This window comes from Accipiter gentilis, chromosome 1 (assembly GCF_929443795.1).
Source record: "Accipiter gentilis chromosome 1, bAccGen1.1, whole genome shotgun sequence".
Lineage (NCBI taxonomy): Eukaryota > Metazoa > Chordata > Aves > Accipitriformes > Accipitridae > Astur > Astur gentilis.
The window spans coordinates 6,593,555-6,619,371 of record NC_064880.1 but is presented as its reverse complement, the minus strand read 5'-3'; the positions used below and the strand labels follow the sequence as shown (position 1 = coordinate 6,619,371).

The window sequence follows — 25,817 nt, the reverse complement described above, 5'->3', positions numbered from 1 at the left end:
AGTTTTGAAAGGCTCTCTTGCAAAAACATTCTTTCTGCAACCGATACATGTACTGAAATTACCAACAATGAAACATTTACGTACCAGACAAGAAAAGTGTGGCTATGGTCTAAAACCCATGCAATTTTTAATTCAAAGACTACCGGCAGTATTAAACTAACCAACTATAATACATCTAGCAGGTTGCAATGCACATGATTCATCTAGAAAGGTCTTCCAGTAAAAAAAGATTAATTTATATACAGAGCTGAAATATACAATTAGCTGTCATTACAGAACATCCTTTAACAATCACAGCCAGGTGACCATGGTTATTCACAATTTGTGGATACACAAACTGGCGTTCTCTAAAATGAAATAGAAGTTCCTGTATTTTTCTAGAATGAAGCGCATGCACTGGAAAACAATGAACTGTAAGTGAGGAAAGGGTGACCAGTGTTTCTCCTACACAGTTTTTTCTTCTTCCTTCCATTGCTGTTTTATGCCAATACTTGGTGACTTGACCTTCTGTTGCACAACAAGCACTTAAACAAAAAAAATTATCATTATGTTTCCTTCTTCATCCCACGTAACTGCCACTGACATGGCGATACAGACAGCCAAAAGAAATTTCAATGCGAGCATTAGGAGCAGCTTATCTTCTGAATGAAACAAAACAAGGACAAACACAGAAGTACACAGAAAGGATTCACTAATTGCCTCTCTTGCAAGAGTCAATAGACAAACTAAAATATACAGTGGCAGCAGTTGTTTTTAGAAATTATTAAAATAAATGTTCTGGACTTGCAGAGAAGAGTAGAATTCAAGAAGTAAATACTGGAACTTACAACACTTGAAATGACAACCAGTTTTCAAATATACTACAGGTAGATTATCCATTGATGAAAGCCAGTGACTAGATCCCATAATGCTGAGATTCTCCCACTTCATCTCTGGGGCTGCAGTTCCAGAAGAGTATGACTTTCTCTTGATGTATTTCTTCAATCACAAAATCTTGAGTAAAAAGCTTCCCATATATTGCGAGGCTTAATGGATAAACAAGATCCAGTGGATCTACTACATGGAGATTTTCAAAAAGCCTTTGATGAGGTTCCACACCTAAGGTGGTGGAGAAACAAAGTTGTCACAGAATTGGAGGAAAGGTAAGTTTATGGATTTGATAAAAGTTTACAGGATACAAAAGTTATGGCTGTTTAAAAGGCAGGAAGGAAAGAGCACAACATAATGGTAATTTTTCAGGACAGAGAACAGTTAGCAGGGAGGATTGGTGGGGCCAGTTCTATTCAATATCTTCATCAATGATCTGGAGAAAAGAGCACCCACACAATGAAAGTAATACTAAATTTCTCCAGGTACTTACATGACATATAGAGGCAAGTAAAGCCAGAAGGAGCTCATAAAAGGGAGGCAAATGAACTTCTACATAGATAAACACAATGCAATACATTTAGGGAAAAATAATCTAAACCAGGCGTACATGGTGCTGAATTCACATCTAGCAGCTATTGCTCAGAAAAGTGATCTTGGACTCATTCTTGATGGTTCTCTGAAATGATCTGCTTAGTGTGCAGGGGCAGCCAAAAAAAGCAAATAAAATGGTGGGCATATTCTGGAGAGGTATTGAGAGCAAAATATAGAGTATCATTTTGCCGCTCTTGAAAACCTTGGCCCACCCCTCTTCTTCAGTGCAGTGCATGGTTCTGGCCTCCAGATGTCCAGAAGAATGTAGTGAAGTTAGAGAAGATGTGGAAGAGGACACTAAAATGACCAAGGCAGTGGAGCATCTAACTTACATGAGAAACGTAAAAAGATGGGAACTCAGCTTGGAGGCTGAGGAGGATACAAACAAGAATCGTAAAAGCAACTCAGTATTGCACTAAATGCTGTAATACAGGAACTAGTGGCACTCACTGAGATAAGTAAGAGGTCAGTTTAAAAGTGGTAAAAGTACTTCTTTACACAGTGAATAGTAACCACCTGTAATCTGTTGCCACAGGTGCTTATGGAGGCAGACTGTACCAGGAAATTCAAAAGAAAGAAGAAAAACTAATGGCAGTATGAATGAACACTAAAGGCTGGGACAAACTCTTTAACATCCTTAATCCAATTACAGCTGATGTTGCAGAACTATGAGGAGTGCAAACAGCAGATATTAACCAGGCTTATGTGCTCTTCCTAAATAACATCTCTTACTGTGACTGTCAGAGATAAAATGTTGGGGTTGTACTACTCGTCTGGCCCAAGAAGGTGTTTTTTATGCCCTTATGTTCCTTTTGTGTGTTCTAAGACAAAAGACGCTGAAGTTGCACAGCTGTTATTGCAGTACTCTGTCCAGGGTAAAACTACAAAGCAAGTAATTGGTTTTGTGGTTCCTTTTTTTTGACTGTTAAGGCACACTTTGTCATCTTGTTCATTTTCCATTGTCCTGTGCAAAAATATAGTCAGCACTATTACACTTACAGTTATCAAACAAGCAGTGTGAGAGATTGAGAAACAGCATAACGCAAGCCAGCCGACCACAAAACAGATATTTTTTTTAAAGACTAGATATGCAAATCAGTATCAGCCTGATGATTATGAGCAATTCTAAACAAGCAAAGATTAACAATGTTATAGGAAATAACTGCTGTGCCTGTTTTTCAGTCCTTCCTTTTTGTAGAAAACTAGTTTATTTTCTTCTTTTACCTTCTTACAGACTCCACACTGGGCTAAACCCATAGTTCATCCAATATCCAAATTTTCAGCCAGTTTGGCTTCCACCAGAAGAGGCCATTTTGTATACTTACCGATGATTTGAAGTAGTCAAAAAACGTGAATCAGACTTCAAGAATTAGAAAGAATGGCCTAAAGTACAGTGGACTTCAACTAGTTTTATTTACCTTCTGTTTTCTGAGCCTGTGTGGCACCTTTTGATCCTATTTCCTCAAGAAATGCGAAGTCCACAAACTTAAGAGTTCTGTTTATGTTAGGTAAAACTGAAATTGTCATTATTTTCATTCAAGAATTGAGGCCTCAAGAAAAAATACCAGATGTTGCAAAATATATGACAAAATTGGAAGTTCTGATAATACTGGAATAGGCACAACATATGAAACATGGCTGAGTCTCAAGCTTAACTCAGATTTCTGGCCAGAATTTTCATACTATAATAGAAGTAATCAGACATAGTTTTCAATCCATTCCTTCATGCAGAGAAAGCAAGTTGTGAAACTTGAGTTGGCATCCAGATGTGCTCTGAATTTTGTAGCTTTGATTCAAATTTGTTTCCAGCACGATGCAGGGAGAGAGAGGGAAAGAGAAATATTTGACGTCAGCTATGAAGGCCAACAGTTTGGATGATCCTCTCATTTGTTAGATAAAATAGGTTCTAGCACTCCTTGTTTGAATGTGTTTCAGTGTTTTACCTGAGTTTTCAGGTAATCTAAGGCACTATGTGTTTACCTCCCTTGTCATAGATTCAGGCTTAGTGTCACACTGGATGTTTCTGTAGCTTCACACATCTTCTCAGTGGGTTATCACTTTTCAGTGGCAGTGGTGGGGTGATGAAATTCCTTTCCCTCTTCTTCCACAGGAACCGTTACATCATTCCCTCGAAAAGACTCTGTTTCCTGCTCTGGATAGTGCATTGCCAGTTCCTCTTCCACGTTTTCCTGGGCATCAACACTACTTTCACATCCTCTAGCAGCACAGTTCTTGCCACTAGGCACTTCTGAAATGGACCCCACAATAACAGTGTCGGCCTTCATGATGTATATTTTTTCTGAGGAAGGAAAAAAATAGTGCTGAACATAGTTAACAATCATTGCTGACCCTAGAGATGGTTCCTTTTCATGCAAAATTTTTATTTGGTACTTGGTTTTTCTTATCCCCCCGCTCCCTTGTTCTTTTTTCAATCAGAGGCATGCAGATCAAGCCCATCACTGTGAAAACACAGAATTTACTAACCCACTAAAGCTTTTCGAATTCACACATTATAAGTTGTCTATTTCATTGTTTATTTATAAGGCGCTTTTAATTTTGACATCAAACCACTGAATATACTAAGTGATAAAGAAGGCCTGCCCATTTTGTACTACACTGTCTGGTTTTGGACCACTGTCAATGGGGCTCTGGGCATTTTAGATCACGTAGATCTAACTCCCGTGTGATGAAGCAGCTGCACTATAGCTAGGACTACAGAAGAAAGACAAATTAGAAAAGGCAGTAAGATGTTCACAAGAGTCTGTTAGAAGAAGCAATTAATCAGGATCTGGGGAAGACAGATATGGAGAATCCAAGTTTTATACTCCTGCTGTTCTGAGAAGCAACAATACCTGCATTAAAAGCAGCCTTTGGGCAAGGATCAGCACTGTACAGAAATTCTGGGTAATTATCTGGGGTCTTAGGACCTGCAAAGAAACTAGTTTCTTTCCAGCAGAGAATCAACCACAAAATTTTCTGGGTTAGACTTGAACCTTGTGTCCAACTTGTTGACCCTACTCCTTTACAAAAGGTAAATAAGGCCTTTGCTATGGCTTGGATCACTACATTTTATTCAGACATATGCTGCAGATCAGACACTGTACATTATTGTTCACAACTGCTTGGAGATATTTGGGTATGGTAAGTCAAATCCTCACAAGCATCCCAAGTCCATCACTCACAGAAAAAACAGAAAGGGCATTTAGTAAGGGAAGGTCAGCTCCAGTAATACCAAAAAAAACCTTCAAAGAACCTCAAAATGGGGTTTGGAAACATTGCCAGAATGTCTCATGTAGACTGTGTCTCAGGTAACAATTCTCGCCCTGTGAGTAAGCTTCCTTGCCTGACTTTATCTCCTACCCTGTGCCATGGTCAAAGACTTTATGGGAACATATGGGAGACACATTTCAAGCTATTCCTGTGAAACCAAGAGAAGAAAATGATAGCTTGAGACATGTGAAGTACAACTGTCATTAAGTATTACAGCGTCATTTTCCAGCTGACATATTTTGGATTTCAAATTTCTTCTGCAAATTTACATCTTCTGGAATGAAAAAGAGGAACAAGAGCATTTTTCTGTCAAGTTCATAAGTGACTAAGGCAAATGTGAAAATAAGAAAGCATTATATTCAAATGAATAGATATACCAGAATTTGTGTCTCAAAAGTTCTGGAGATTCAGGCCCAATCTTTGTTAGACACTTTGGACACTTTGCAGCTTACTAATAATCTCAGAATGACATTATGTGCCCATGGTTGAAATAGTGAAAAGACAAAAGGAAAAAAGGAAAAAAGCAAGACTTACCAATTCGATTATTTGTGTGGTCTCTCACTCGAGAATTGATAGGGCAATCTGGAGCATTTCCATTGTTCTGTGTCACATCAGTCAGACTCAGTTCAGGACTATATGCTTTTTCTGTGCTGGAGACCAAGTTATTGTTGGTTTCCAAAGGGAGGGTTCTATCAATTAACTCCTTCTCTTCTGGCCCGCTGTCAGTAGTCAGTATGATCTTCTGCCAATACAAAGAGGAGAGTAGAAGTGGGGTGAATGTAAAAGCAACACTGTGAAGATTGCAATAGGTCCTCAGAATCCTTCTATTGCAGTCAGAATAACATAATGTACTTCATGGCACCACTGTCACAGGGAGTAAAAAATTTGAAAGTGCCTAACTGATATAGAAACATAAGTTTCTTTGAACTAGGTTCCTGCATCACTTAAGGCCGTATTTAAAAATAACATTTCTAAGCTAAATTCACAGATTTTTTTAATCATATTTGCAAGAATATACCTCACTTCCACTGAAATCCAGTTTCCTGGACCTGCTCAGATGCTTTGCTAAGTTCCACTGCCTTGTCTGCAATTTAGATGCTGATGAACCTTTGTAAATCCACTTATTTGTTATGTTATGTAAATCCACTTTTTGCCACAAGTCTTATACTGTATGCTCTGTTGCAGAGTCTGCTGTCCTGTAATATAGTAACAGCTGCATTCTGGGGGGGTTGAAGCTCAGTAGCACTTTCCAGCAAAAAGTATAACATCAGTAAGAAAGAAAGATGCTGGAGGTAAAAATTTTAAGGGATTTGCTCAGAAAGAACTTCAACAAGATATTTTTCATATTTAGTTGTGAGATAAGTATCAGAGGACAAACATGTACAGATGTGTAATCATATGGTGAGAGAGTCAAACAGTCAAAACTGAAAATATATGGTTTACCTTCCTCTTAGATTTTGCAAAGACCTACCACACTCCTATGGAAGAACAAAACAAGCGAGGTTGAACTGGCTGAACTTCAAAATGGAATTGCCTCAGCAGAACCTCAGGTAGAAGAAACAAACTCAGACTAGCTATTATGTGAAGAATTAATTACAAATAGTCCTTTAAAAGAGGAGCCAGAATCTGAGAGAGGCTAACGGTCCTGCATCACAAATTTCTGATGGTTCCTAGCTCTGTTTCTGTTTCCACAAGGTTGGAAAAGGAAAAAAAACCAAAAACCACAACATAATAAGATTTTGAAATGTGCAGTTTAAAACTCTTGCTCATGTCTGTCTGACTATGAAAGCAAGAGTGCAAGCTCCCCACAATTCAGGAATTAGCAGTGACACACTGAAATTATCATAGCTGATTGCAACCAGATTCATTAGAGTAAGTAGTATTTTGTATGTGTGCAGATGTGCAACATTTAAAAGCAAACTGATTTGAAAAAAAAAAAAAAAGGAAGAGTCCAGAGAGTGTTTTAGCAGATATAGACAATAAACTGTGAAGACTCAGAGGATGAAAGTTGCTGTAATTTCACTGAAAGTGGGGGAATCAAACAGAGCTATGATGATTTCAACAGCTGAGGAACTGCTTTCTGTTGTTACCATATTGACTGATGTTTGCCTTGTTCATATGCAAACCATACTGTTAAACCAGAAGCTGGTCCTGCTGGAAAGTCTTCCAGACAAACAATACCCACTGTGTACCCATATTACACTCATGCCAAACCCTACAAAGATGGAAGGTAACACGGAGGGAGGCAGAAGAGTACAAATCCTACTGGTGTGACTGGAGCAGTAAGATAAAATGGGACTGACAAACAAAGTTCTCCCAGAAGGTAGAAAAGGCATGTTCATCCTGTGATTTTGGATCTTGTCCCATAGAATGCAACATGAATGGCAAAAGAGCAAACCAAATACTCCCTACACAAGCAAGACTGGCAGCATCACATTATTTAACACCACATTATAAACATAGCCCAAGATGTGAAAGTACCAAATCCTAGTACATCTCATCACTGCACCTAGGGGATGATGCGTTGCAGAGGGAAGTCCAAACAAAAAGGCTGGCACTCCTTAACAGGACATTTAAAAATATCATTATTTACATTGGAATGGAAAGTGATCTGTTTTGGAATATTGTTCACACTTACTGCGCATTTGTTCACTAAATCAGAACCTGCAATGGAAAGAGGAAAAATTATCAGAAGAAAATTCACAGCAATCACAAGAATGTTAATATTTACTCTGAAAGATCACCTAGCCATGTCCTAAACTACTGTCCAACCACTGAGGGCACACTTACATGACACGGCTGACGTAAACTGGCAACATGTTGCTGCCAAGACTGTGAGGTCCTGCTCTCCTCAAAGCCCTTTGTGGCCACCACTATCACTCTCCCCACACCACAGATAGTATTCATCTAATGAAATGATGAACTGATTAAACCTTCTAGATAAGCAGAAGACAGGCAAGCAGAAGACAGGCTTATTAAAAAGAAAAAAGTAAAAAAAAGTTAATAACTTTCTACTGGATTAATAAATTGGATTAGTTCATCATGTGGTGGTCAGATGACTATTAAGGGGATGGGATTTTATGCAAGGATGGAGGAAGGGAACACTGGAGAAAGAAGAGAGGTGAGAAGAAGGGAGTGTACAGCATCCTTCTGTAGTACCATGAAGCTAGACAGGCTCAGGCCTGCTATTTAATTTCACCCTAAAATGCAGCCACCTTTATTTGCAATGCATCAGCTCTATAACGCTGCACAGTAACAGTTTCTCCTGTGTAAGGCAAGTAAGGAAGCAAAAATTCCATTTTGAGAAAATTAAGCTGCACACAAGAGGTTTTAAATTGTATTCCTGAATAAATAAGTATAAAAATCTCTGATGTGTGGTGATGAGGAGAATCTAACACAACAGAAGAGAATAGATTAGTCAATGGAAATGGAAGTGCTGAGAGGGATTAGTTAATTGGGCAAAATGTGTGTACTCTAGGGGATCTGTACAGGTGGTATGGCTAACACCCACTTGTTTTGGAACACGTCTCTCACATTTGAGTGCCCAGAAATTAATTGGGTGTTTTTCCAGAAAAGCCTCCCTGCACTGACACCTCGCCCAACCATTCAGGTGCAGTGGGAAAAAAGTGCCATCTAGTGGCTTTTTACATCCAGAGCATCACCTGCCTGCGCAGGACAGACAACAGGACTGGCCTTTTGCATGTCAGCAGAGATACACGCTTGACATGAAAAAGTTCCACTTTTTAAATGAAAATTCCATAAAATAAAGTTCCATATTAAAACTATCCACTTATTCTTTAGACATATGGATTGCAATTCCTCATCCATCAGTCACTCACCTTGAGATTTGAGTCTGGATTTATGTGAAGTGATGGAATACAGATGTGCTAATAAAAGAAACCATTCATTTAGCAAAACATCGTGGACCATACAGGCTCTAACAGCTTTACCACACCCACAGGCCTACAACCAACCTACAACACGCACATCCTGCTTTCTATAAAAGAGGGAATGTTGTTCCACAGGAACGCCCCACATGTAACTCTAGGCAAAGCTACAGAGAGTCCATGTGAGTAAAAATCACTCTTCCTCTCATGCTCAAAGTCCAACCCCATTCCTGGAACCAACAAATACTCAAAAACACTTCAGGTATCATTTAATATTAGTGTCTGCGCTGAGAGAAGAAACCACTGGTTACCTTTTCCCCACCCAGTTTGTAGCATCTTCCTCCATAAATTCACAGCTGCTTCAATCTTTCTCTCCTGTTCTCCAACATGCTGCATGAACTGTTTGCCTAAAACCCTTATCTGGCCCAGCTGCACCAGGCAGTAGTGAACATTCTCTTCCCCAATGACCTCCACAAAATTTTGGGATATTTGAGTTCCCAGTTGGCATATACTTGGAGATCAAACAGCATGCTATGTATTACAGCTTTAAAAACTCACGCTTTCCTTTGAGGATGAGGATCCGCTTCTTGCACACCTTCCATTTCCAAATTAACAGCATGCCCACAAGTAGCACTATCACAGAGAGAACCACTGCCCAAAGAACTAGACCTACAGCACAGAAAGGGAAAGGGAGCACAGGAAAGGCTAAGAAAAGGCAGAGGGAGAACTATTAGTAGATATGTGTTTGGACATCATTTCACAAGTCATAGGGGATTTACAGGAAGCTCCCACATAAAAATTGCATTTACCAAAGATATATCCAAATAAAACATGCTGCGCAGAGTAAATGCTTTATCTTTATTACCTCCCATTGTCGTCTCCCCCTTGGCTGAGGTGGGAAAAGTGCCAGCCAGAGCTTTCTCCTCAGGAGTTGAACTGGGGTTTTCAGTTGTTATGGCACTTAAAAGGATACTACCCATGGTCACCAGGTTCTCTTCAACCGTCCTTAGGTCAGAGTTATTTGTTTCATTGCTGAATTGCATGGACAAAGTGCTTGAGGTGAGGTAGGTGGGCAATCGGTCCAGGCAAACCTGATCGTGTGTGGCATTTCCTTTGCTTAGTGCTATTTTGTTTAACTTAGCACAGCTAGGGAATGAAAAAGAACAGTGTATCAGCGCTAGAGGAAAATGCCTGGTACAAGATAAGAGTATTTTCCACGTGGCAAACATCCCTTTGGTCATTTTTCTACCACCTGCATTTATTGCTTTCAGTGAAAAAGTCATTAACCTTCTTCTCACCCCTGTGGCATTAATTCTTGACCTGGATGCAAACCTGATACACACGTGCGTGTGTAATTCCGCTGTACTTAGTAAACTAAAAATGAGGCAAGAGGGTTTCCTTCCTCCAGTACAGAGCTGTGCAACAGGTATAAAGACAGGCCTTCTAAATTCTGCACATAGGCCCAAAGCGATCCCATTGCCTCCAAGATAAATTTGTATACTTCGCACCAGAAGGGACAAGTGTCCCTTTTAGTCCTCTATTAGCTTTAGTTAGTTCGTTAGTCACTTTAAAGAACTATGGACTTACTTTGTGTGGGGCTTGCAGATGTCGGTGCTGGAATTTTGATCAGAGAAGGTCCCAGAAGGGCACTCTTCACAAGTAACATCATTCATTGAGGTGCCTGAATAATAATAACAACTGAGGACCAACCAACCAAAATGCATCAGGTCCAGGCCTATGGCCAAGATCAGAAAAGGTAAGCTAGACAGGTAGGAATTCCTACCTCTGACTTTGACTCCAAAACCAGGCTTGCAAACAGTGTGCTGCTGGCATCGTATACAGGTGTTCAGAACAGGGGTTTGACAGAACAGGCCTGGTCGGCACTCACACACACGGCTAGAATTGAAGGAGCAGGGCTCTTTTTCCACAAGGTCAGATTCTGTGGGGAAGAAACAGATGTGGTAACAAAGGATCACCCTGCAATGCAAATGTAGAGTTGGGGCCAAAGCTGAGCAACATAAGTTCAAAGGCTCAGGAAGCAGAACAGGCTGCTGGCACTCTTCGTGATGGCAACTTAAGTCACGAATAATTGGAGAAGCCTGTAAACAATGGCTTGTAATATAAGAGAGAAAGCAGAAATCAGACTTGGATAGCACTGGATGAGAGAATTTTTAGGCAGTCCCAGGTCACACAGAAAGTGATACTGATTATGTGCAAGGTAGCATTTGGCTCTCTAAATCAGTAGCCAAGGATGGATAATTTTGCTGCTGGAAATTCTAACTGAATAAAATATAAACAAAGTGTAAATAAAATACAGAGAGAGAATATAACTGTGAGGTATGTGTGAGGGAAAGCAAACCTTTTGTGCATGATACACAAGCGTCACATCGTGGCTTTTGGAATGCTTCATTCACATATTGTTCAGGTCCACATCTCATGCAGTCTTCATCTGGGTCCCTAGGACATGCTTTCTTCTTAACATAGCCTGGAGAAAGAAAAAAAAAATATGCAGGATACCTGTTCAGAATCACTGGAGGCAACCATCCTGAAGTGTTCTTGTATGCTCATTTACCTGTTAGACACACTACCACAGTCTTCTCTTTGTACCTGTCATTTAGTTTCTCTAGCCCATTTTTGCCTTTCCTGTTCAAGTGTGAGGGGATCACAGCTGTCCTGTTACAGCAACACTGTGCATAGTATTATCAGTGTCAGTATGGATTGCTGCAAAATGGGCACATAGGACCATTTGTTGACAGTTAGAAAAGACCGCCAAGTCTGCAGGGAGGGCAATATTTTCCTGCCACTACTAAGTTCCCAGGCAACTGTTTTTCATGTTTTCTTCTTGACTATAGCAATCGAGTCCTCATACTTTGCTACCTAAATCATCACTTTTTCTTTCAAAAGCTGACAGAATCACCTAGGTGCACATGGATTCATGCAGGGACAACTCCATCTCCCATGTTCAGAATGGGAGGTTACAAGATGGTAGGTACTTTTTGAGCTGTGCCCTACATACCCCTAGCAGGTTTGCAGTAGGTTGCTTTCTGAGCAGTCCTGCTAATTTTACAGTTGCCTTGGCAGTTGTGAGATAGTTTGATTTTCCAGTTGTTTTCCTTTAAAGAAATCAAATTACATATCTATGTCTTTCTGATGCTGGATGCATAAGCTATACACTTTCTCTGCTCAACAATTCCAACTCATCTGGACTCATTGCTCACAGTTTGTAGGCACACTACCCACCCTGGATCTCTCAAACCTTCTGTGTACATGCAGCATGCATGAAGTTGAGCAGCTAGCTGAATTAGATGACCTCTGGAAGCCTTTGCCAAACCTAAGCTATTCTATGACTTTATATCTGGTAATCATTGTCTAGCGACCAGCTTTTAAAAGCATCCATCTGGCAAGCTAGGTACAATAACCAGCTAGGTGTGTGGGAAAGGCTAGGACAGAGGCATTCCTAATGTTTCAGTTCCTGAAGCAACAGATGAGGTATTCTACCGCTGGCCATAGTGCCAAAGAAATCAGAAGGCACAGTGGTCACCTGTGACCTCATGGCCTTGCCAGGAGGTGGAAATAACTACCAAAGGAAAAGCTAAAGCAGCAATGTGAAGATAGGAAGAGTTGAATGTTTCACATGTGGAAAACAGGAGAGAAACAAATCCCAGTTTCAGCATCCAGCCTGCATCACCAAAACACAAAGAGTTAACGACAGGAAGGGGGAACCTGGCAGGTAAATAACTCACCTACTCTGCATTTTGGCAAGCATGATGTAGGAGTGCAGGTAAAAACAGCTGTGCTGTATTTGGCCCACTAAAAAGCACCAGACAAGCCCAAACCATGTCACTCTTACCTTCTCAAAACTACTTGTCTGAGACTGTTCCTTTCAAAGTGGGGGCTGACTGCTGAACCTCAGCACTCGGGCTGCACACGTGTACCTGCCCGTGTATGTCATTTTCCCCTTCCTCCCCCAATAACTCAAAAGCTTTAACTTCAGTTATTTGAGATTTCCTGTACACATGGGTCCCTCCCTTGGGGGATGTGTACCCCAGGTGCAGTAACTTTGAAGCTTGCCTAACAGTGTCTTCTGGTGCTGTTCTCCACAGATTGTGTTCACAGCTCAACAACCAGATAAAAGCCTGAGCAGTAGGAACCCCAGCTGCAATCACCTGTACTGAAAAAGGTACTGAAAGCAAGTAGATGAAATAAGTGTTTTAAGTGTTTTTCTTTCATGAGTATGTGCATTCATTCACTCCTGAGGCTGTGCTGTTAACTGTGGGTGGGAAATTATCCTGAGTGTTGACTGCAGCACTATTTTGTGGAGCTGGATTTAGAGTCTAAAACAAAAAACCAACCAAACAAAAAAGGTTAAAAACCATAAACAGAATAAACAGAACTGAAGTGGAATACCAACTTCTGCATAACATGAGCTGTTCTAGCATATACCATTATTTCCCGTGAAAATCTCTGTTCCTCCCCTTGACAGGAGGGAAATACTTTGTTCTTGATGACAGAAAGAAAATTTTCTTCTGGTATCCCAGGTTCCAGAAGTCTCATTTTACCTGCACAAGAATTAAGTACATGAGAAGAGATGTGGCAACTGTAGAAATTTATTAGAATGATCTTTTGAGGTTTGGTTTGAAGTTTATCTTGAAATTAACTTGAAATTAACTTCAAAACAGAGGATGGCTTGCATGTGGGCCAGTGTGTGCTCACATTGAAAGCTATACATCTGTGGGCTGGAACACCAACGAAAGTAAAGCCAGGCTGCATCAAGAGTTCAAGATGCTCCACTTTGATTAAATGCAATTTTAGAAAAGCTTCCCTTTCTTTGCAGTGAGCAGTTGAGTTAGTAGCAGATATGAACAGGTTATTGCTTGAAGGAGTAGTAGAAGATTAAAATGAAAAGCATTGTTATGAGTTTCTGTTGTGAAGGAGGCCCTGGAGGATGTGATGTCCAAGACTGACATGAGCAGGTGGCAACAAAATGAGTTTCAAGAATAAGCAGAGGTGGAGTGATTGAGACTGGTGGCTCATTACAGCCAGATGTAAATCAGATCTTTGCTTTTCACAAGACCTCACTGACATCTGTCATTGTGGGAGCTTTTGCTAAGTATGGTTTTGAGGGAGAAAAGAGATTTTCTTGGGACTGGCTCAGAGTCAGATCCGCGCCCCTTTTCTTCTTTTACAGGACCAGTTTCCCCATCCCTTGGTCCTGTTTACTTATACAACTTCTGAATGATTCTAGTGGTATGGCCAGGAGTACAAGGTGTCCCAGTGGGACTTGGATGTAACTGCATGCAAATGCTTGCAACCAAGCGCTAAACCTCTCTTTATTATTAGAGCACAAATAAATGTCAAAAATTTCCTTTAAAAAAAAAAACAAACCAAAAAACATTTCTATAAGAAGAGATTGATGATGGTGAAGTACCATAAAATGCCCCACCCACTGAGGGGTTTTTTGGCCAATAGGGGGAGTTTCAGACATTTCCAGAACTCTTGTTTCACCAAGGTGTTTCCTGCTTCTGAGCTCACCTGCCTCTGAGTCATAACTAGCTTCCAGCAAAGCTCACTGTGTCCCCTGACAAGGGGCTGTTCCCTTTCTCATGTGAGACACTTTCTAAACTGTTTTGACTATGAGGATAATGACAGATTTTCCACACCTTCATTTTATATTTTTTTGTCTCTGATCAGAAACTTATTTAGCCTAATTTCACTGCACTATTTCACACCCTGAGGCAAGTTGAAATGAATTCTTAGACCTGCCTACTTCTAGCTACTTCAGAGTGTCAAGTTAACCGATAAAAAACACATAAAAAATCCTAGCAAGTTATCTCGTTTGCAATTTACAGATTGTTTGCATGTAGACTGAACAAGAGCAGGGCAGTGGAGAACAAGTTCACACCTGGACCCACACTAGACAGTGATTCATGAAATTGCACTTTTCTTTAGGGTCAAAGTGCAATTCCGCAGACAGACATGGTTCCTAATCTCTCTACAAGAAAGGCTCCATGTTAATTTGATTGAATTATAAACATACTGACCTGAGGGACACTGGTAACAGCAGCTTTGTGAAGTTTCATCATAGAACCAATTCTCAAGTGTATCACAGGAATGAGATGGGGTTAATGATGTCTTGAAATTGAAACAGACAAAAGACACAGTTAGAAAACAATTAGTTCTGTATTAGAGCAGATCCTGCTGTCTGTCTCAAGTGATGGTAGTTGCAGACTGTAAGGAAAAGCCTACAGCTTTTTAAAAGTTCAAGTATCCCCAAAGCAAATCAATTACTCTTGCCCATATACTTAAGCAAAGATTGCAATATTCAGTATATTTAGCAATAATGCAACATGTATCTTCACTCAGCAGGCTCTTTTATCAAAAGTAATTTAAACCTAGGAATGTAATATTGTAGCCCAACCTGTGTATCAAGCATTTCAGCACTCAGAAACTGACTCCTTGTTTCATATAATAAAAAGGGTAGTGGCATTGCCCTACAAAAATGTTTTTCAGCCAATGCTCTGAACACCCTTTAAAACCTAGCTGCAGGATCAGTAAGATCACTAAGAAAAGCTTATCTGTTAGTCTGCGCCTCCTTTAGAAATCTTGCAGTAGTTAGTAAATTAAAAAAAGGCTAAAAATCACTGTCCTGAAATGATCCCATGTTAATATGAGATAAGGATTTTTCAGAAAATTAAAAAAAGAAGAATCCCTAACATCCATAACAGATTTCCAGCTCTGTGTGCACTGGAATAAGAGGTGGTGTCATAATCAGCATCATCTAAATCTAGCTAGATTGGCTGTAATCCACGATGATAATTCTTGTTTGCAGAAACAAGTCTTACAGTACAGTTAATTTATGCAGTCATAATGCTTGAATTTAGCAACCTAAAGATGTGTTTATTATGAACCAATTTACTTATAATTTAGGGACAAATCGTACACCGAGAACAAGAGGTTTTTGCCTTGAAAAGAATGCTGCAAATACTCACACAATGAAGCCCTTATTCAAATAACTAAGCCCACTTCTATTGTGAGTGACGTTTTTCAGGAGCAACCTTTAGTTTGACTGCATAAATGATACTTGTTTAGTTAAAAAAACCCCATACAATAGTTCTAATATTAGCTTAGAAAATGAGACTCAGCTATGAATTGTATCAAGAAGCATATAATAAGACTTCATTTTTGTATGGCAGGGCTTCTACATACTCTGGGAAATTACGCTGCTACCAGTTTTCTGATGAGAAAATCTGATCTTTGAATTTGGCATCTCCCTTAATAATCCCCTAAAAATGTTATCTGAATTTCATTTTCTGTATTTGCTAGAAGGTATAAACGAAATTTTTTTGTAAAGACTCAATCAGCAGATTCCCCAGAGATTTTCCCACATGATACTGGTAGAGCAGTTAAATATTTCAGAAAAACTACATCTCGCTTTCTGCAGATGAATTTCCCATTGGCCTTCGAAATAATACCTACTGTATCCTACTGCCTCTGTATGCAGTGCATAATCTTACTACCTAATTTCACAGCCATATTCTCCTGTGTAATACGCTGTTCTTTTCACGGCAGGACCATAAAACACAGAAGTTATTTAACTTGCCCCACGTTACATCAGAAAACAGGAACTTTCAGTCAAGGAGGAAATTAACAAAAGGACAAGAAATAGAAACATATTGAAAATATTACATTTCATCAAGCTCCAGTAACAGAACTGAGAAATCCTGCCTGACACATTTCTGCACTAACCACCGGGCCACACACCTCCCTACAAAGCATTTTTTCTAGCTTACTGTATAGAGGAAATAGCAGATGTCTGCTTGCTCAGCCTGACTCAAATCAAGTTTACAAATGTGCACCCTGTATTTTTCTTTTCTGAAGAGGAAGCCCTAAATTGTAGGAAAAGGAAGTGGAATTTCCTTGCATCTGTGTGGAGATGCACCCTTGTCAGCCAGCCACTCTGCAACTAAATTGAATAACAGGAAATGACACTACACCAGTCACTAGACAAAGGGTCATTCAGGAGTCACTTCAGTGATATGAAGTGAATTAACTAGTTTTATAAAGAAAATTTAAGAAACAACAGCATCCTGGTGGTAGCTAAGTAATCCTGGATTAGTTTCTCTGTAAGAGCTATGGCAAGTCACCACAAAAATCTGATCTTCTCTTCCTGGTTCTCCCAGGCAACCAACTCCGGCTGCAAATGATACTGAATTTTAAATCTGAGTGGGAACAAATTTCTTGAATGATTTATGAAGCACATAAGCTTACAGCTTATTTAATTGTTTCTTTTGGGGTTTAAATAAAGGAATAACGTCTGTGTAAAAGTGTGAGGGAAGGGCTGCTTTTTAAAAAGTTACCTTGTCTAAAATATTGGAATCAGGAGTTTAGGATTAGATTCTGCTCTTAGTTACAGCAATGCAAATTCTGATTATGAATTTGACCTGATGCTAGTGCTGTGATAAATTACTGCATGAACTATGCACACATACTACACAAATTATGAAAACATTCATAGGAGAGTACTCGACAATTTTTTTAAATTTGTTTTTTCCCCCACAAGATGGCAGCTACCTAACACATGACATCCGCAGCTTCACAACAAATGCTGCTTTCATGTATCCGGTTAGAAGCACAGCTTTGTAGCCACCTTTACTATTTATTAAGCCAAGTCCAAGGTGCTCTGCTGTAAAAAGAAGTCATTTTAACAAATCATGACACAATTTCTATGGCTGTGAAACCACCTTCTGAAGACCCCACTGCTCCTAATCTGTAGCTACCTGCAAAATGTCTTTAAGAGTTGCCACCTGTTCAGTAGAGGTGTTTCACGAGTATGAAACTTACTACAGATCCTTTCAATGATAAATAATGTAAACATCAATGCTCAGCATCAGTCATCATCTCCCCATTCTTGTCATTTTTTTCCCTCTAAATCCTAAAGCTGTTTGATTCCTAATGTGACCTGTAACAGTAATGTAATGATGCAAAATTCTGCTTTTAAACTAAAGAGAAAGGTTGGCCCTTCGTAGACAGCATACTTTAAGGTAGGGACCCGAGTATAAACCAAGCCCCCACACTTCTAGCACTTCAGGCTTACAAGCACAAAATAAATTACATAAGCAAAACTGGCAATATGGAAAGGCAAGTGTCACTAAAAATTATATGGGCTCTGCTTCTTAACTTATGCAAGGTGTTTTCTAAGCTAAATTTCAAGTTTTGATGCATCTGGAATAAAAAATCTTGCACTAAGAACCCACCAAAACTTCCACGAGTTTTTAGGGGAGTGAAATTGGTACCTAAAAGCAAAGAACATGCCTTGAGGAAACGGCAAAGGTGAAGGGCCAGGTCTTAAAATGTTTAGAAGTCTTCCATAAAATGATGGTGGCGAGTCATTTTCTGCAGATGTTTGACTAGGCTACTTTTGGGAAAAGGGTGAAGGAAAATCAGCTATACAAGGATAATATCGTTTTCATTTTTCTGTCTGTGTGTAATGAATATCAGGGTAGTAAGTTAACTAAAACAAAAGATAACCGGCCAAAGTGAAAAGGGAACAAAAATGTGCGTTATTAGTGGGTAGCAATAGGCCTGAACTGAGGTAATTTACCCACTCAGTGACTGAACATGTAAATGACCTTGGTTTCACCATCTGTAACTACTCTTCCCACATGTAAAATACCACCTCTGACATTTCGTCTACATTTAGGGAAATTAGGGTGCAAGTTTACAATAAAATATTGGCTTGTTTGATCTTTGATTTTGATGAGCTCAGTATTTCTAATTAGGAAGGGATCGCTGGAAACAATTCACCAAGAAACACAGGGAATTCTAGATTTTGTATTTTCCAGTCCCAGTCCCTTCCTGACTCAGTGCTTCTGGAAAGTTACCTTATGCTTTTTCTTGATTTGACCATCATCTTAGATCTCAGTGTGCAAGAAAAGTCCAAGTGATACGATTGATGTGTTTGGGTTTCTTTGTTCCTCAACTACTGGCTACTCCTTTTTAACAGCAGCAGTCTAGACATCAGCCATCAAGTCCATCCAAATTTGGAGGGACTGCAAAATACTTAATGCATATTTGTCTTGCTGTTCCTGGACAGAATGATGACTGAGTGCTGGAGTTACGAAATATTTTAATGCTGGTTGACCAATACTGTTAAAAAGCAAAAAAATATTTCAGTGTCTTGGCCAAAAAACCCATTAGATTTCCACAGAATTATGGAAACAACATATGTGCATAACTTCTCAGAAATTATGGCTATTGAACCAACACATCTATTTTGAATAGCAACTTACCATTTCTATATAGTGGTAAGCCTACTACAAACTGCAGCTGGAACACAAGCTGGATTTCTAATCCTCACCTGGTAAATATCAAAATTACTTGGGTGAACTCCTGTTGTCTGAGCAGTCTAGCACCAAGCTTGGACTTTGAGGCTCAACTCTGTATAAACCCACAGCAATGTGACAGTGAGGCCACCACAAGGCAGAGGGCAGGAAAAGACCCCATAGTTTAATATTCAGGGTTGGTGGTTCTGTTCCTGGCTTTATCATTGCTCAGCCTTAGATGTGTTACTTTAAAGTCCTTGCTGTACTGGGTCTAATGTCTATCTACAAATATGGGTATTTTTGTGGTGGTAGCACCAGGGAACCCCAGACAGGCTCTGTAAGGGCATATGGGACATACTCTCCTTCCAGTCCCACTGGGTCCTCAACTTTCGATTTGCTTGCTTTTACCAAATCTTGCCCAAACTTTCACCAATGGTGCTGTAAACACTTCTTATCCTGCCAACACTATCAGTTCAATTGCTAAGGGGAAGACAACTGCTACCAGGATAGGTTAGTCTGCTACAGCAGAACTTACAGTTTACATTCTATCTTTTCCAGTGAAACATAAAAGCATCTTTCCACTCAAAACCTTGGGTAAGCAGTTTGCTCAGGAGGGCATCACACACTATTTGTAATCAAAACAGGCAGGGGAAAAGCTAGTTGTCTTCTAACACTGTGCCTACAAAGGAATCTGGTGACAGCACAGAATGATCCTGTTTAAATGAGGGAAATTCTGAGAAAAAATTCCCACCAACAGTAGCAGCATTGATCTCCCCAGCACAGATACATACTGTTTTGAGCTGCAGAGACCTGTTTTGAGCTGCATTACCAACGGCTGCAACTGTGGGAGCCTGATATGTACTGGGCTTCCGGTATTGTGACTGAGATGATGGTAGCCAACAGTGGAAGTTTTGAAAGAAAATGTCCCTCTTGTCAAGCCTTAATCAGAACAGGGATCACCTAAAAGAAAGGAGGGTATCACAAGGGCAGTGAGGAGAGAAGGGAAAAATTCATGTAAGAAGTGGTACTTTATATAATAGGGCTCAAGAAGAACACAGCAGGAAGGAAAAGCGTATGTGCTCTTACTGTTCTCATTGGCAACAAAAATCCCAGCATTAAGACATTTCTAATATATTTCTGGTTGTGAGTGCTTGGATAAAACCAAGCATTATAAAATATTGAATAAGACACATAAGGTTTAACTACAATATAGTGAAAGTCTTTTGCCTTGTGCCATTATCCCATTTGTTAGTATGAACTTAAGTTGAAGAATCCTTTTTTAATACATTCTAGGACGAATTTAACCCTGTCTCAGAAAAAAATAGGAACTTAATTACTTTGACTCAGTATTGTGTGAGTATTGCTAACAAAACTAATTTTTCCAGAGCAAAACCACTTTAAATTAAGACTCTTTGTTAGACAGAAGCTGAAGGTTAAGGTTTGACTTAGCAGGTCCTAGTTGCTCATAAATAGCTCTTGAAATGAAAGGAAGGGATAAAGCAAAGGAGACAGGAAAGAGTTTCAGCCTTGTATTACAAAACCTCAACACTATCACCTTCTTACCAAAAAGCATCAGCTGTGAGTGTTGGGGTGGGGGGTTCACCTTCTTGATTCCACAGTGCCTGTGTGTAGAGGCCCACAAAAAAGAATGTGCTAAGAAATTCTCCACTTACAGTGTTGGCCATTTCTCCTGGCTCCAGTATGCTTACAGAAATTGTCAATTAGCCAGTGAGAGAAGATTCACTTCATCATATTTGCTACTTACTACTTATTTTGTAGGGAAGGATTTGTGTGTAAGAACTTCCAGTTCTGCCCCATTCCCTCCTCTTCTTCCTGGAATGCCTAGAAACACTAAAGAGTGTGGTATAATCCTTACCCAGCAGTAACTAGCATGGGGCTTTGCTTCATCAAGGAAACCTCCAGTAAGTTTTACAGAACAAACTCTCCTCATCTTTGCAAGGAACAGAATGAAATGCAGTAACCTCAAAATCCTGTTTAATTAACATTCAAAGCATTTTTCTTTCATCTTTTGACTGTCCCTCCTCCTTATCCAGTCATGTCTGAATCTCAAGAGAGACAGAAACAGAACTCAGGTTCTGCCAGGGAAATACAAAATTCTAGCACAATTTCACTTTTTAAGGCATCATTTCCTACTGTTTCCTGAAGAAAAGAGGAGACGTTGTACATTTGCCTGTCCCCTCTCCAAAAGATAATCCAGTCTCAATGAAGAAATACCAATTTTATCCCAATGACTTATAGTATTGTCCATTAGTACTTAACAGTTCTGTTCGTTAATATGTATTCTAAAAACCCCTTTAAAATTCAAGGAAGATCACAGAAGTATTGGTGGGTAAGGGTGAGGAATCCAGCTGTGGTAGACAGTAGGTCTTTGTCCTTCCCTGTCATTCTGAGGAAACTCTGAATGGATGAGTCTGTACTAAGAATGGATTAGCAAAGTGAGAATATGTGTCTATTAGAGCTATGCTAATCCTGTGGCTCTTTGCCATCTGAGAGTGCAATCCCACTTCCCTTCTCTTGCCTGCACCCACATTTTCTTTCCCCTCTAACTCCTTGATTGTTTAAAATGGAGCAATTGTGTTTCCAGACGATGAATCAGTTCCAGGAGTTCACTTGACCGAAAACCCTGCTTTCTGAGTTTGTGAAGTAGGTTTTCAGGGGGTTATTGCACTGAAATAACTCACCCTGTGGCTGCACAGTCACTTGCCCTAAATTCAGTGCAAGAAAGTTGGTGGCACTGAGTAGCCAGGAGCAGGGCCTTCCCTTTGTGTGACAGGTCTCTGCTGACGGGCACAGCTGTAATGGGAAACCTCACAGATGTTATTTCTGCATCTGTACACTGTATCAGAATTTATTTGTTCTGGATTGCACATGAAGACACAATGCCGAGTTAATGCTGCTTTAGGCCAGCTGTAGAGGAACAGATAAATATTTAAACTAACAAGAAGCTAAGCTGGTGTAGTAAACAAGTGTAGCAGAAAGCCTGCCACAAAAAGTTAATCTGTCCACATTTTTTGAACAAATTTGAACAAGCCATGAGTCTATATCAGACTAGTAATTTGCATCTGTTTTTGCTCTAATACAAGGAGTTCTTAAATTGGATTCAGTGTACTGTTCAACTGGAGGGGGACAGAGACTTAATTTCATTAATCTTTTCCTGCAGGCACTTCAAATAAAGGTTTCTGATTTAGCAGGAGCTGGAATACATCCTGTAAAGGAAAAGACCACAACTCATATCCTCTTCAGACTGCTCTGTAACAGGATGTCCAGGGATCCCTTGGCTTAGTGCTTTAATTGACCTATCAGGCCAACTATTTTTTTCTTTTTTTAAAGTGTTGCAGATCAAGGACCAATTAAATAAAGCAAACATATTTGATACAAAGCATTTGGGTTTTTCAGTGCTTGCTTTTGAGAATTTGTTTTAGAAAATAGGCTTTTTGTAGCTCTTCTCACTTTCCTTGTATCTACAAGCACGTTTGCTATTTCAATTTAAATAATGGTAATGTAAAGATGGTGCTGAATTCAGTGGGTTACTCTGCAGTTCAGTCAGGACAAGGTTTGACTCATTTATTTATGGTCTTTTGAGCTCATAGAGAAAAAGTGATGGTGAGGCAGAGTAAGAAATCAGCTTGCTACAAATGAGCTGTAAGTCAGGAAGAAAGCATATTACGGTAAAAAAAAAAAAATCTTCTACCAGCATTGGCTATTCTAGAACTGACTAATGCTGTAGCAAAACAGTTGACTCCCTTTCAAACTTCTATCCAAATTCTGACAGTACAAAAGAAGCTGATAATCTAAGACTTCAAGTAGTCATCTGCTTGATCATAAAGACATTATTAACAAGTGAGAGTTAACTGAGTATTAAAACAAACAAAACCCAAACTGTGGACTCAAGTGAGGTGGAATATGGTTTAAAATATGACTGATAAGCTGTAATTTGTTCACATTAAACAGTACTACTTATACTCCTGTAGCAGTAAAAGCAAAGGTTACTGTGATAGAGGCAATGCAGAAAGACAGTGACAAGCCAGTTGCTTATCCCAGCAAGATCTACGTATTTATTCCAGGTAACTGATGATTTTGCAGCAAGTCTGAATGTTGACAATGAGTATCAGAAAACCAAATTTTCTCTCTGCACCTCTCATTTTGTGAGCAAACCACCAAAAGTGATGTCAAAGAGCAAAAATACAATCTTTTTTCTATTGCCTTTCTCCTAAAGCAGTTTGCATTCAGCAGAACCAGGCAAGCTTCTCTGAATGCCCTCCTAAGTATTCCTCAGGTGGGTAAGGACTACAGACTCCAATCCTACAGAAGAACAGTGATCCTTCTATATATATTTCAGGAAGGAGACAGTGGCAGGACAGACAACCAGGGAAAAATAAAGCAAACCTGTAATGTGGGAGGGGAATTTACAACTAAAGACACAAGGGCAAACTCCTACTCTTACAAAAAGAGCCAGGAGGATCTTTTTCAAAAGTTTATGAAGAGGATACAGGACTTGGTTATATTCAGAGATCTAATCAGAGTCAGTTTCTTGTAAAAAATTTCCTGACAGCTGAAGTGATGTGCTATATCATTCATTTACAATGTAAAGACAGGTGTCTTAGGCTAGAATATTTCCACTGCAAGGGAAAATAGCCAATTTCAGGATCCAACACAGTGAGCAATTACTCACATACTTGACTTTACCTGTGCAAAGAGCCTCTACAACTGACCTTTGTGTGTGTGTGTGTGTGTAAGTGTCAGGCAGGGAAATTACCTGGATTTATGCCAGGTGCTGAGGGCTTGTTGCCACGTGATGCACTAGGGAGGAGGGGTAAGTGGCTGGGGAGCGGGGGGAGCAAACCCACAAGAGATGATACTATCTGAACAGGGAGCTACCTTGCATTTACAGCATCAGCTGAGTGCGACTAGTGGGCTATGTCTATCTTAAGTCAATTTGATGCAGAAATAATAGCCCATTCATGAGGAAGTCAGTGTCAGAGGGGTGGGTGGTTGTAAAGAGGAAGGTATTTTATTGTTTTGTTTGCCTTTACACCTTTCAGTCTGCCAGCCCTGACTCATATCAGCAGAGTGAGCAGAAGTCCTCCAAACCAAGCTCTGCAAGGAATGTGCCTGTCACAGAGCACCTGGCCATCCAAGCAAAAATAAAAGCCACTTACCCTAAGAAACGACAACAGTCCCCCACCCCTATCAAATCTTTCCTCATTCCCTAGCTCTGATGTGCCTGGAGGTGCAGTAACACTAGCAATGCCAACAAAAAGATGCAGATCATAGCTTGTATCCCCTGCTCCTGCCTGCAAAGCTCCCAGAGAGGGCAAACTCTCCCCACAGGTCTGCTTTATGCCTTTATCAACCTGTGTTGCAGAAAGCCTATTTCTGTGGACACCCACTACCCAGCATCCAGCCTATGGGCACGATAGCCCTGTAGCCCAGTGTGCCCCCAGACCTCTCCAGGCTCCTGCATCCTAAGGGGCTGCAGGATCCTGATGCCACCCTGCCTTACCTGCGGGGCTGTCTGGATATCCTGGAGAAGCAGCAGAAGCCACAGTCCTAGTACCAGGCTGCAGGCAGCCATCTGCAGTGGTGTTAAATCTCCCTAGCTCCCAGCATCGCAGGTTAGACAACCAGCTTGCTCCTCCTGGAGGCTGAGATCCTCCCAGGGTCCAGCCCAGTCTTGCTCCGTGTCTGTTCATTCAGTCCAGAGCCATTCCAGCTGTTCAAGACAAGCAGGAGACAGGCTTTGAGACTCAAGCAAGCTGAGGAAACAATTTAGAAGGAAGGAGGGGGGGGGGGGGGGGGGGGCTGCCCAAAAAAGAAAAGTAAAAAAAGAACAAAACAAAACCGCGTTAATCACCAGTCCCAGAGCTGTCGGGTTTCTGAGTCAGTTGCACGCATCAAGGTTGTCACCCAAGGTACATGGCTGGCTGTGCAGAAACGCAGGCTCCTTAGTCATCTAGGCTGCCCTCAGAGAGCACTTCACCACCCCAAAGCCTTGGCCAGGCAGGAGTCCAAGCCCTGCCCCATCCATCCACCACACGCTCAAGAGCTGCAACCAAGCCTCAAGAGAGTTCCCAGTAACAAACACTCATTTTTTCGGTACAGTCATTTTACTCCTGTTTGGATGAGTTTTTGAAAACTCACAACCAACCAGGGTGACTCCACGAAGGTTTAGGCTTTACACATTGCCATTTAAACACCAACATACCATCCTCTTGAGAATCCTCCTCTTTCCTCCAGTCCCACTTGAAATCAATTCCTGTTGCTGACAATCATCCCTTGGACTGCTACTTGTCATTTCACTCACTTCCATTTGTTACTCTGGATAATGTTTTTTGGCTCTGGTGCCCAGAAAGATTTCATTTGGTTTAAGGTGTCATGAAGCTTTCTTATCTGCCCTAAAAGTTTTGTCAAAAGTAAAAGTCAGCCACTTCAAAAAAGAGCAGACTGCCTTGAAAACCTCTCTGAGGTGCTCAGGAAAAGAATGAGAATTTGAATTCTCACACCCATGGTTTTTTTGCTTCTCACCCTTATCAGCAAAAAGAAAACCAAAAGAAATTACAACAGATTGAAAGTCAGATAATTGATTATTTTATTAAAGACCCACAGCTACCTCACTACCATCCGAACAGAGTACCAAGGATGAGAGCATTCCACAGGGACCCTGGGATGATGTAAATATTTTCTTTAACTCAAAGCTGTAACTCTTTTAACTAACTGCCTCTATTTCGTTCTCTAGAATACCATCTTATAAAACCCAGGCATTTTCAAAACATTGCATACTGTGTATTTGACACATAAATCTAACCTCTTTTCTTCACTCTGTCAGGTTACTTCTCAGTTTCTAAGCTCTCTTAGC

The 25,817-nt window shown here is 40.3% G+C and overlaps 1 protein-coding gene across 1 annotated transcript; it reads right to left on the bottom strand.

Annotated features, from left to right (window-relative positions):
- Nucleotides 1–103: 103 nt before the first annotated feature.
- Nucleotides 104–25,714, bottom strand: TNFRSF8 (TNF receptor superfamily member 8). Its single transcript, XM_049812010.1, has 12 exons — nt 25,167–25,714; nt 24,465–24,674; nt 14,660–14,750; nt 10,978–11,103; nt 10,402–10,557; nt 10,206–10,299; nt 9,484–9,764; nt 9,177–9,287; nt 8,571–8,618; nt 7,370–7,395; nt 5,266–5,473; nt 104–3,760 (listed from the first exon to the last, which is right to left on the bottom strand). Exons 2-12 carry the CDS (start codon nt 24,534–24,536, stop codon nt 3,516–3,518), a joined length of 1,458 nt encoding a protein of 485 aa, XP_049667967.1. The 5' UTR covers nt 24,537–24,674; nt 25,167–25,714; the 3' UTR covers nt 104–3,515.
- Nucleotides 25,715–25,817: the final 103 nt, after the last annotated feature.